Source organism: Lutjanus erythropterus, chromosome 13 (genome assembly GCF_056507025.1).
Source record: "Lutjanus erythropterus isolate fLutEry1 chromosome 13, fLutEry1.hap2, whole genome shotgun sequence".
NCBI lineage: Eukaryota > Metazoa > Chordata > Actinopteri > Lutjaniformes > Lutjanidae > Lutjanus > Lutjanus erythropterus.
Window position 1 is genome coordinate 8,283,869 of NC_139329.1, and position 13,075 is coordinate 8,296,943.

General features: G+C 40.1%; 1 protein-coding gene across 1 annotated transcript in view; it reads right to left on the minus strand.

The window, feature by feature from the left end:
* The window catches only part of LOC146316127 (polypeptide N-acetylgalactosaminyltransferase 18-like), a 202,660-nt gene that overhangs the window by 46,497 nt on the left and 143,088 nt on the right, over positions 1–13,075 (minus strand). The window contains exons 6-8 of the mRNA XM_084734930.1: positions 12,241–12,355; positions 4,138–4,323; positions 869–1,006 (exon numbers count right to left, since the gene is read on the minus strand). Of these exons, the coding sequence (XP_084591056.1) occupies positions 869–1,006; positions 4,138–4,323; positions 12,241–12,355 (439 nt within the window). The remainder of the gene's footprint in view (positions 1–868; positions 1,007–4,137; positions 4,324–12,240; positions 12,356–13,075) is intronic.

Consider the following 13,075-nt stretch of genomic DNA (forward strand, 5'->3'; position numbering starts at 1 on the left):
AACTGCTAACATTGTGGAGTATTTAGCAGCTGAGGAACCAGATATTTTCCCTCAAAAGCTGCTCATCAGGTTGACACAAACATGAGCCTGAATGTGCTAATACTGCTTTGTGCCTACTGGGTGTGCAAATTGGCAATGGCTCGCTAACACGTTCCCCATAACAACTTTATAAGATTATAATATGCTGTTAAGAGTTGAGGTTGAAAAATGAAACCTATAACAAAAAATCCCTATGACTCACTCTACAATTAACAGCCTGAGGGAAAAAAATATATTCATACAAAGTTAGAAAAAGAGTACCAACCTTAAAAAAAAGGGCAATCACAACATTCAAAAATATGACAGTAAAATACAAATACACTTTTGTTCCTTTATCTCAATAAAATGGACTTAATTGTGGGAGCGTATCATTAAGGGCCTTTCTAAATATTGTTGCCTCTTGGCTGGAAAGTGACAAGAGAAAAGAGAAATTAAAACATATTCACACATTTTTAAAACTCCTTGCTGGAAAGCTGCCACAACAAAGACAAATTAAATTTTGATAAAGCTAAAGGAGTGTCTTGTTCTTATTTCATAATGAATTCAAATATTCCTGAATACTTTATGTTGTGCTTTGAGGGTTTCTGTGTGTAGGAACCAGTGGGGACTGAGTGAGGAAGTGTACGGTGTTGTGTTTCTCAAACTGCAGGCTGGGATCCAAACTGTGGACTTTTTCCTGTGGGCTCCTCCTGTATATCTAATGAAAAGCAGTGTAATTTAATTAACAAACCTATTTTTAGGCAGAAACGATGAATGACTTCACTCAAATCGCGGTTGCAGATAGGAAATGTTTAGGAATACTGAGAACTGAGGGAGAAGTTGAACTCACCACGCCGTAAGCGACTGTGTCGCCGTAGGATCGGAGTTCAGGATAGATGTTGGAGAGGAACCAGCTGAACGGTCGGCACTGGAGTCTGGATCGCAAGGCTTTTCTCTCTGAAATGTCCCCGATGTCAATTCCTGAGTTCTAGAGATGAAAATAAACAAAGCACATCTAAGTTTGCATTTTGCACTTATACTCAAACATCAAGCACAATAAGTTTTAACTCATCTCCAATACTGCAAGAAATCAAAAATGTAACTTGGGGCCTGAATTCTCTGTGAGGGCTGCAGAAGATTTTCAGATTTCAAATTGGGCCATGGCATTCTTAATTCTGGAAATGGCTGCACCAGAGGATACTGTCTGGATATTTTGTCTCACCTGGATGTGAAAAGCACATACATTTATTAAAAATATTGACTGGAACCACAAACAATTGTACTATGAATAGTAAAAAAGTTAACAAAGGGAGGTAAGATCGGGTGAGTGGATGGACAAGACACAAGGAAACAGGGTTTAATTCTAGCACTGGACAAAATAGTCAGAAATGATTGTTTGAAAGACATGGAGGAAGTTTTAACCCAGATCATGTTTTCCTCAATCTAACCAAATAGTTTTAGTGCTTAAGTGAAACTGTGATGTCACCTTAAATGTTTTTTAGCAACCTTTATTTTTTAACCGGATGACACATATGTGTTTTTGCTGACCACAGTGGCTGCAGCGTCAGAACATGTGCACTTTTAATGCCTAGGCAAGGCAAAACATGACACTGTCACTGTGGACTAATGGGCCTATCACATGCTTTGGTGTGAGCATATTTGTCTTCTGTCATTTTTGGCCCCAGCTGTGAAATTTCATTTTTTTCAGTTTGTGTCTATGTAAGGGATAAAGTTAATACAACTGTCAAAACAAAATAAATGCCAACACAGTAATCACCAGGGAGTTAGGTCACTAAGCTCAGATTGCTCAATTTTTATTTTTTTGGATTTACTTTTATCATTCCCCTGTCATTCAGTCTGCTATTTCAATCTCTCTTGTCAGCTCTATTTAAAGCATGCAGGTGGCAGGAAACAAGAAATAATAATAGTCTCAAAACCAGACTGCCAATAAGCTGGAGTCATTTGTATACTAATAGTTTCACAGGTACTTTATAACCCAGTTTTTTGTAAAAGGTAAATAATATAAAGAAGACTGGCCTAATTTTACGCTTATAGAGTGGATCTCCATGGTGCATAGCCAGAAGCACGAACACTCTGCATACGTTACCTTTTCAATGTAGCCAGAGTATTAGAGGGTTAATGTATGAGCTCAAAATAATAACTTAAGTGAAGAGAAGCCGAACAATGGAACAATGATAAAACATTTCATAGGACGCAAAATTTACTGATTAATAGAAAAAAATAACCAACAGGTCCATCAGTAGCTGTGTTTCTACAAGGTATATTTATGTCCCACTGAACAGACATGGTTAATAGCGAAGAACTGGAAACATACAGGACTGAAAGGAGGACCAGTGAAGTAATCAGCGAAGAAGATACAGAGAGAGAAAGAAGACATAAAGAGTGTTATTAAATTATATAAAATGACCTCCACCAGGTCTGCTCATCCTATTGTATTTAGGTGATTATATTATTATAAGAAAGGACAGAGGAGACGGGTCAAGGGAGAGTGGTAATGCTTGTAAGACAAGAAAAATGCAGTTGATTGCACAGTGTGATGTAGTGTTGTGTGTAGGTTTTTTTCACACACAGATTCATCTACAAGTACACCTGTACAATCTAATGCAGTTCATTTTTTGCCATAAAAAGTACTCTTATCATGTCTATAATGTTTTTTGACACTCTCATAGAGGAGTTAATGGTCCAGTGTGTTTATTTGTTTGTGTATTTATGAAGTCTTGTTGGCAGAATATATCAGAAATGGAATATAATATGCGATTGTTTAAGTGAACCTAATAAAGATGCATATATACAAATACTGTATATACAAGTGTGTTGAATAAATGTTTGAAATCAGTAGCTTGCACAGGTTGTTGCACAGGTCAACTTTTGTAGAATGTAACCTTTGACATATATAGAGATGAATAACATGACAGGTCCCGAAAAGTGAAGGTGGCTGGCTGCATTATAGGTCATAAACCCCACCCTCTTAAAAAAGAACACATCATATAATTTGATGCTTTAAATTAGTCATTTGATGCTATGAAAAGCAGCTTTCACATCATGATTGAGAGCTGAACTCTGCTCGCCACTGAGACACTTGGCTTTACGGTGGGGAACACGAACCCTGATCACTGCTGTGCAGATTCTGGCTCCAAATCACATCACCAGTGCAAGATGGCACCGCTTGTATCTGTGACATTATGGCTTCATTTTTGTACAGTGGGTGTGGAAAGGCGGTGTTCATCTTTTCAGTCATTTCTGACTCTGGCGACCCCCATCGAAAAGACACTGGCAGACAGCAAGGGGACATATGGAACACTGACAACGAAGGGCCAAAAAGCAACAGACTGTACCAAATTTCAGCAAGAGATCTTTGTGCAGATTTTTTTTTATTTAAAAGATTACAATCACATCAAGAATCCCCACACACTAGCCTTAAGCTTCCATTCTTTTGTCTCAGACAGTTTTGCTTGACCTTATAGGGACAGTTCACCCTTAAAAAATACATATTTTCCCCCGGCTTGTAGTGCATTCAAAGGAGTATATCCATCTAAATTGTTTTTGCTGTGAGTTGCAGAGTTTTGGAGATGTCAACTCTGCCTTCTTTCCAATATAATGGGAATAAATTGCACTTGGCTTGGGGTGCTCAAAGCACCAAAAAATACATTTGAAAAATTAAAACCAGTGTCTCTACTCTCTAAGAAAGTACTTCCTATATGAAACTGCTCACAACAAAATCTGTGGATTATCTTGAGAAATGGGGTCATGATTTTTGGAAAGAGACACTGGTTTTGAATCTTCAAATCCTGCAGCTCACACCAAAACAATCTAGGTGGATAAATAGAGGCCAGTGGAAAAATATGTATTTTTGATTGTGAAGTTTTCCTTTAATAATGTGATTTGTACCCATGTAAGTAGTCAAACTTACTTCTGCACAAATTACTCTCCAGCTGACCTAAATGATGGCACTAGTCATGGTTGCTAGGATATTTGTGACAACGCTTCTGAACACAAATAAGCATGTATGCAATTACGCCCACACACCCCCCCTACACACACACAGAGAACAAGCACAGCATCAACCTGTCAACACGCACATGTGGGCTGTGTGTTTACCTGTAGTGGAACGTTCCAGGCCATGTAGACGTGACTCTTGTACTGATCCATCCAGACCTCAGCCACCCTCAGAGCGTTACGGCGCACGTGGGCGGTCAGGTTCTCTGTGTAGGGTTTGTGGGCGCGCTCGATGTGTGCAATCCTGGAGCAGGGCAGGACCTCAACGCTGCCGCCACACTGCCACACCTTTGTCACACAGAAATGCACACACATTAGTGACTGCAGAGACCTCCAGAATAAAGGTATGGATATTATCAGTACCTGCCAGGTACAAGCCAGTTAAACCCTTATTCTCTAGACAGGGGATTAAATCCTGCTGCGACTCCGCTGCTTGATAGAATTAGTGTGAATAGAAAGGTATCACAGGAGCACACTGAGAAAGCCCACCCAGGTGCTCACTATGTTTACCGGTTTGCAGTTTGGTGACAATGGATGCTGTCAAATATGTCTTCACAGGCCTACCTAGCATCATGACAGGCTTACAGAATATGGCATAAATACTGAGATTTGGTTCACCATGAATGCAATGCAAGTGTGCAGCCTTCTGGGATGTTTTGACAGTTGTAACTATATTAGGTCTATGTTCATTTTAGTTGTACTGTAGTACAGGTATAAAGACATGGGTATGTTGGAGGTAAATGAATACCATATGAGAGCATAAAAAAATCTTAAAATGATTTATCATACTGAAATTTCAGGTGTTTACACCACTTATGCTACAACTGATAATTTACCTGCATTCATTTCTTAATCTTAAACTGCTGTTCCATCTGTTATTCTTCAAATGACAGCTGCACAGCCATGTTTCTACAGAAGTCCATAAAGAACAATGTTTTTACATTAAAGTGGCAGCTTGAATTTGATGGTGTAAAGGCACCTGAGGGACACCATAGGTTCTCCTACACATTTGGAAAGGGAAAGGGTACTGAGGTGGTTGCAATCAGCAACCTCACAGCTAGATGCCACTTACAGGGCTTTGCCATTGTCACATTTGGCCACGCAGAGTCAAACTATGCCATGCTGATTTGCGTTTGCATTACCAGTTTAATTGTCCTGAGTCGCATCTGAGTTCGAACATCTCCAGAGTAGGGTCGACGCATGCCAACCCACCTCCAAGCAGATTGCACTGACATCTCGCTGACTGAGACCAACCCATGATGACCCCCGTTTCCCCTAAAAAAATGTGTTGCAAGACTCTACTCATCTCTGTGCAGGAGACCAGAGAGAAAGTTTTAAGAACTGTCTGTGTTCACTGTTCACAGTATTTTGTAGCTTCTAACTGAATCTCTGTGGTATAATGTTTACTTTCTCTCCTGTGTTGCTGTTTGTATTTTTAAGTATATGTTTTATTTTATTGTTTCATGTTCACTTCCAGCTGTGTAGAAGTCATGTTAAGTTACTGCTGATGAAATTAATGCAAAGAATTTATAGTAAATGAACTGTGTTTACCCACCATTTTACAGCTGCTTGACTAAAGACAAGAGTGTCATCAATTAAAAGACACATCCTCTAGTGGGTAGCCTTGTTGTAATGGAAATGGCAAATCCCTGGGCTGATGTTTGACTGAGCCAAACTGAGCCAAACTGAGCCACCATGTGTACGGAAAAAAGGGCTTAAATCCAACACATCCTTCTAAGCATCTTTAAAATAATGAAAATAGTATTTCAACTTTTTTCAACTCCAAATTCTTAGCTTTAATTTTAATTTATGAAACTTTGATTTCACTTTTTGAAGTACTTGAAAGCCAGCAGAATCTTCAACTCCTTTTAGCACTTTAATTTCAACTTAATACAACACATTTATTTAGTGAATACACTTCTTTCAATTCTCCATTTAAATAATTACAAAAGTACACAAATTCTTTACTCAAGTAGAAGTACAGACCCTTGTGGTAAAAAAAAAAAAAAACACTGATAAAGGTAGAAGAAATGATTCAAGATCAAGAAAAAGAAAAAGTGAAAAAGTACAGGCTAACAAAACTCTGTCTCTTTTGTCTCACATCTTTTTACCTCTTGTTATGCTGTTTTTGTCTTATGTCTTTTGCATTATTTTGCTCTTATGTCTTTAAGTCATTTTCATCTTGTTACATCTTTTACATTGTTCTTGTCTTGTAATGTCTATTACATCGTATTTACCTTGTTATGTCTATTGTGCATAATTTGCACTGATGATTACACCAAGGAATTGTATTTTCTGTGTTGCTGTTACGTCCATTTAGGTTGGTGCAAAATAATCAATAATTCCTCTTAAATGTATTAAAACTATAGCAACAAGCCTGTTTTGAAATGATAAAATAAAAAGTTGTCAGAAAAATAAATATTCAAGTATGTGAAAAATCTACTTAAATTCAGTAACAAAGTATTTGCTTTTACTCCCATTTGTGAATAACTGCCAGTTAAACTTTTTGCATTTTCTAATGGTGTTCCAACTTATTTAAAATGTTTCAATTACAAATTTTCAGCAGTACGCTGATGTACATTTTCTTCAGAAAACATAGCCTTTTCTCTTTTTCCACTGAAATATTTCGTCAACCGATGCTTTCGCAGCAGGAACACACATTTCTGACTTTCATGAAGTCAGCCAATACTAATTTCCATCACTGCTAAAATTTTGCAGCAGGCACCTTAGGAGTTTAGTGTACTGTTTACTGAGAAAACAAGCACTGGAGAATGCAGATTTAAATAGAAATGCCTGTTCTCTATTCCAGTCCTTCACTTTGTTTGTGTGTTGGTGCTATAATCCCTCCTGCCGGCCAGCCTCCTTCTCTGTATCCTTGCAAAGCGAAGAGCTACTGCAGAACAACAGTAAAACTGTAGCACTGGCCCGGCGCCCAGGCAGGAGCCCAAACTACAGCCAAATTCTGAGATAATACACGCTTCCCTCAGAAATACCTCAACGTTCTCTATAAAGGATTTACAACACGGGGTTAGAGTATAAGAGCTATTCTTCGAGCATAACAATCTATGTCTGAGTGAGTGGGTGTGCAGAAGAAGATAGAGACGGAGACGAGAAGAAATGCGGACAGTGAAAAGAAAGAGGAGAGATTCAGGAAGAGTGTGAAACATAAAACAGAGAAGGTGAGGGGATAAAAGTGAAGGAGATGAAGTGGGAGGTATAGAGAGAAAGAGAAGAATAACAGCCTCTCCTCGTCCTTCTTGAGGCATCCTTTCCAAAAGCCTTTTCTTTTTTTTTGTTTGGCTATCTTCCCTCTAAATAAAAACCCTTCTCCTGTGGGATAAAACAGGGTCACGTGCCAACTATTACCCCGAAAACATCACAGAATATCATTGTGATGTTGAGCAGTTGCAGTTTATGTGCGTCTGTGGGCCTGGAACTTGTGTCGGGCTGATTTGTATGTGTGTCACCCAGACAAAACGCAGCACATTTACATCCCTAATTGTCTCTCAGTCTGTCTTCTTTGGTTTAACGCGGAACAAATCTCGCTCGCGGACTTGTGTTTTTAAAAGTTTTAATGAGAAAATGAGAGGCAAAAGGCAACAACAAATGGAGTTGTGAATTATGAATCACGCTGAAGACGACCGCCCGTTGTGATAAAAAAAAAAAGACGGCGTGAGACAATGAGCACTAAATATGCAAAATATTACGCCACAGCGCAGATGAAGCTTCATAAAAGTAATCTTTATCACAATGGGAGCATGCAGGCCAGAGATACGGAGTGCTTGTGCAGAAACTGTGAGAAAAAAAAAAAAATCACATCGCTGATAACAAAAGGCGCCTGTGTTTGGCACGAGGGAGATAGAAATAGAACAAACCTGCTGGTTTCTAACTTAAACCTTGGGTTGAACTCAAGCATGATGAATTAGTTAGAGTAAGAGGAATGCCCTTGAGACACGTATACAGCACTGATTCTGTCAAAATATCACTGCTGATTTACATAATCATTGATCTGCAAAGGGCTCTTTTGCAGTGCAGTCTGCTACTTTAGCAAAAAGTGGAAATATTGACTTTTTCTTGTCATTCTTGATGTGTTTATAGTCAAAACTCTGTGGTATGAAATAACTGACACTGATGGTGTGTTTGTGTGTGTCTAGGCGGGCTTGTTTGGGCCCATATTTGATGTCAAGTTCTGACTTCAAATACCCCTGTGGCACTGGAAGTATTTGCTGTGGAAAAGAAATGTCAGTAGTCTGACTGATGGTCTCGCTAGGCTTTTGTTGCCTTTCAATCATTCAAAAACCTCACATATCCACCCAACCACCCACCTACCTGTCCATCTATCCACCTGGGCAGGGTTTTTCCTGGCTCAAAATGAGGCTGAGGTGGTACCATCCTATTAATGTGCTCATGCATGTCTACCATGCCTTCACCTGGGTCAAGCAAACATTTTTTGTAAGGTATGAATGTCAGGAGTTCTATCTATCTCTCTATCTCTCTATCTCTCTCTCTATCTATCTATCTATCTATCTATCTATCTATCTATCTATCTATCTATCTATCTATCTATCTATCCATCCATCCATCCATCCATCCATCCATCCATCCATCCATCCATCCATCCATCTATCCACACACCCATCCATCATTTACCTCCTATGGGGACAAATCTGTCCAGCTCTAGGCTGCATGCCAACAACCACACAACAAGCTCAACAGTGGCTTTGTAGTTTCTCCCCACCAAAACGGGTTCATTTCAGTTCAGTGTTTGTTGTCATTGCTGCAGAGGGCAACTGATTTGCAGCACTGTGCGTGACTCTTGGCCCTCTTTCAGCAAACAGGCTAAAGCGTAACGTGGGCAGAGCTGCCGACAGCTGGAGGAAGCATATGATGTGGGTCAGAAAAACACGGTGCTCCAGGGTCACGGTGGCAGTGGCGAGATCTCCTCCCATGGAGAGACCGGCTGTTCGTGGCCTTGCTGCTTATGCTACACTGAATACGCCGTCCAAGTCTCCCCTGTGCTAATGTCATCAGGTGTTCAAGCAATTTGTCGTTACAGTAGGGGCTTATACTGAAGAATTATACAGCAGAAGAGCTCTATTACGGAGGATAACCTCTCTGGATGCGACAGGAGAACTCATGGTCACCGCGCTGCGAGGAGCTAAGGAGAAAGCCATTATCGGATGCATAATACTTGAGTGTAGAGGTCTGACTTTCAAGCCTCCTATGGAGAAAGTCAAGGCCGAGCTGTGCACAAAAGCTTTTTATGAGCTACATTACTGTCAATGACCCGCAATGTGCCGAAACAACAGGACACTTTAAGCCTTTGGCAGATTTAGTAATTTATATTCATGACATCATATAATGTTTATGATATCAGGTCAAACCCATTTTAAAGGGAATATTTAGAGTGCCATCATTCATATTATGAGCATCTTCTGCTTGTTTGAGCTGATGCTGAACCCAGACGCCTCCTGCTGTCACTGCAACATGACTAACACAAACTGATTCCTGCTTAAGCCTACATTAGAGTGTCACACACACACGCAAAACTGTGGAGGGCAATCTGCATTAAGGGGGGGTGGATGGCATAAAATTACTGAGACAACTGCGGGATGCAGTCAACCACTCTCTCCAAGGATGTAACATCCGCCACCAAAGACAGTGATTGATAGCCTGCTTGTTCAGCTGTTTAGTTACCATTTTCCCTAAACACAACGTTCCCTAAACAATCACCATGTAATCTGACATAGGGGGTGGATCATTTTCTAACTGATGCATGAATATGGAATCCATGCAAGGCTATGATTCTTTTTATGACGTCACTGTTTACTCTGGTAGTGTTGTGCTACAGTAGAGAAATGGTAAAAAAAAAAACAGCAAGAATATCATTCTTATGTAAGCCGTAGGAGACGTAAGGAAATAAATAAAAAGAACAAAAAAAAAAACCAAGAGTTAATGGAGAAATAAAATATGATCCTGAAGAAAAGAAAATCATCTGCCTGTTTTCTCCCACCTGTTTTCACAGATGAAAAAAAAGTAACTCCTGGCAAACTTCTTTGTTCACATAGCAAAGCATTTTTTCACCTGTTCGTAATATGAAAGTTCATTTTGGCTAAATGTTATACATACATACATGTATAGATATGGATGGGGCCTACTGTACATTAATTTCCTTCATATTTGTACACGTTTTCTGAAAGCTTACAGATATGGTCTGTACGGATGACTCTAAAGTGTTGGAAATGATATTTGCCATCAGTTAGCGAAAAGAATTCTTTGTCCACATGCAATGTTTTTAATGACTGCGCAGACCTCTGTCTACAATGCTGCCTCTGCTTTAGCAATATAGTAATCCTTTAAGTTACACTAAAAGGTTATTATATTCAGCCAATTTTGTATTTCAGCTTTGAGGTAATTTTTTTTGCATTCCATTAAAGGAGTGAATATATTGTTTGAATATCTGACTATATATTCAACTGGTCTGCTAAGGTAACACTAATGATGAGCAATAACAATTTGACAGTGTAACATTAAGTAATGCTGAAGATCCAGTTCGACTAAAATACTAATTTGAGCGCTATAAATCTGGATATTCCTTCTCAAGCCCCTCTGAAAAACTCTGCCAATCAACTCTGTCTCTGTGTCGAGGTTCTGGATGCTGAGGCTTTTCTCTCCTCCTCCTCCTGCCTTCATTTCTGATGCAGCTAAAAAGTTTTTTCTCATGGCGTTCTGTTGTGTTTGAACACATATGTAGGAAACAGCCTTCCTGCAATACACACAGCAGTGAAATAACTCTAAATGCGTTGGACTGAGGCAGTCGGGGTGAGCGCCGCGTCACGCTGCGCGGGCATGATGCGTCTGTTGTTTGACTGCACAGGACAGACAACAACACTGGAAAAGCAAAGAGCACATGCACCAAACAAGTGAACGTTTTTTGCACACACACAGTTCTGCTCTGAACTCTGAGCTGAACATTGAAACTGATCCCTCCTTTGGTATTGAGCCTGGTGACGCTAGAATCGATCTTCAAGAACAAGATGTAGCATCGGAGGTATCGATATTTTGGGATTGATCCACCCACCCCGACTTCCCGCTGTTTCACCCCACCCTGTTCTCCTCCCTGCACAGAGTTTCCCTCTCTATACTATGTTCATCCTTATAACTTCAAAAGTCATGCTGACGATAAAGAAAAATACTGACAATTTGTCTCCATGTACACAGATCTATGGATCTATACTGTGCCGGCCTTCCAGTGAGAATTTGTTTCATTGGTAAAGATTAGAGGGATGGAGTAGAGGGAAGCTGGTGTGTGGCGGCAGCACTGACAGTGCTCCACTGTAGTTTGTGATTTCTTCTTGAGGATGAAGGACACATTACAATAATCACTCAGCCATCTTCTCCACAGGCTCTCCTCGCATTGATTGTCCACTAAATCTTAACCCGACATGGTCAAGCCTGAGGGAATTTATACATTTTCCGAAGTGTGATGTGTTCTCAACCCGGTTGCACAGATCTGCGTCACTCTGGCCTGAGCTGATAATCAAACCTGCACTTCAGTGAAACTACACTGTAAATCACTCTGCACTAAGCCTGAGTCAACAGATCCCTCGTGATGTCTCCCATGTCCATTCAGTCTCGAAGCTGTTCCGACAGTCGCATCCTCTTGGGAGTGATTTGCAGCCTCGAGAGGACGGTGTTGTCTCTGAGCCCTCAGCCTCTGGAGACCAGATTAGAGATGAAATCCCTGCAGTAGCTGTTAACACTATAACTGTGGTTAAGCTCCCTGAAAATGATTTAAAACCTGTTAAAGCTGCAAGAAACTGCAACATAATAGATAAATTATATTTATCATAATGTAATAAATGTCAGGTTCCCTTGCAATTTAATTACAACAAATCACAATGTTATCTGGCAGTTGTTACATCATTAGTAATCTACTCATTTTGCTTGAGTCAGACTGAATGAATAATGTGAATGACTGATAAAGACCCCATTCTGTCAAAAGAAAGGTCATTCTTCCTTTTCTCTATGCTGGACATGTCTGCTATTTAGGATATTTCCATTTGGAAGGGAACAGCACAAATCACACGGTGTTACAGATATTTTTAGTACATATTGAAGGCTGTATGTTGAGGTGGTTTGGTGTTGGCATATGGTTGCCATGGTTGTGCGGCTCATAAGATACAGGTTCTCAAGGCGACTCACCCTGATGCCGAGCTCCACGTTCTCCCCGCCGTAAATTTCCATGCCCTCGTCTAGCAGTCCGATCTCCTCAAAATACTTCCTGTCGACCACAAAGCAGCCAATCAGAGCAGGGCTCCTAAAATGGAGAGTGAGGGGAGGAAAGAGTGGAGGTAAGAGAAAAGAAAGAGGCAGAACAATTTACAGCAATTAGTGGGTTTAAATGAAAAATATTCTTCAAGACACACACACAAGCAGCGTCTTAACCTACAATTAGCCCCACACTGGGCATCAAAGTGCTGAAGATCGATTGTTCGAGTGTGCTGCACATTTAATGCTCCTCACAAGGCCCCTTTCATGATAAACCTTTGCTGTACATTATACTTACAAATGATCCAGCTGTCAAATCGATGCTCTCACCCAACACAAGAAATCCAGGATATTTTGAGGAAATCAGCGTGGGGAAAGCAACCAGATCTTTCATCAACATCAAAATGAATCAACAGGAGTGAAAAATAACTCCTATTAGTATTCATGCTGTCAGTCCCACACATCTCCTCTTATCAATATGAAATACAGCACCGCTGCAAAAACAGCTTGTTGGGGTGAATTTTTCTTCCCTGTGGATACACAGACTGGCACACAGCCAGAAACTCTGAAACTCAAAATGCTAACAGAAATGAGGCCCTCGCATTACAGGCTCTGAACAAATTCTTTTCTTTACATCACAACACAATGAAATCACAATTAAAGATACAAAGCGACAATAAATGTGTGGTCTTTTGTGGAGTTTTTTCATACCACAGAAGCATGTGTTATTAACCACCCAGTCAGATCTGATTGACTAATTATGCTAAAA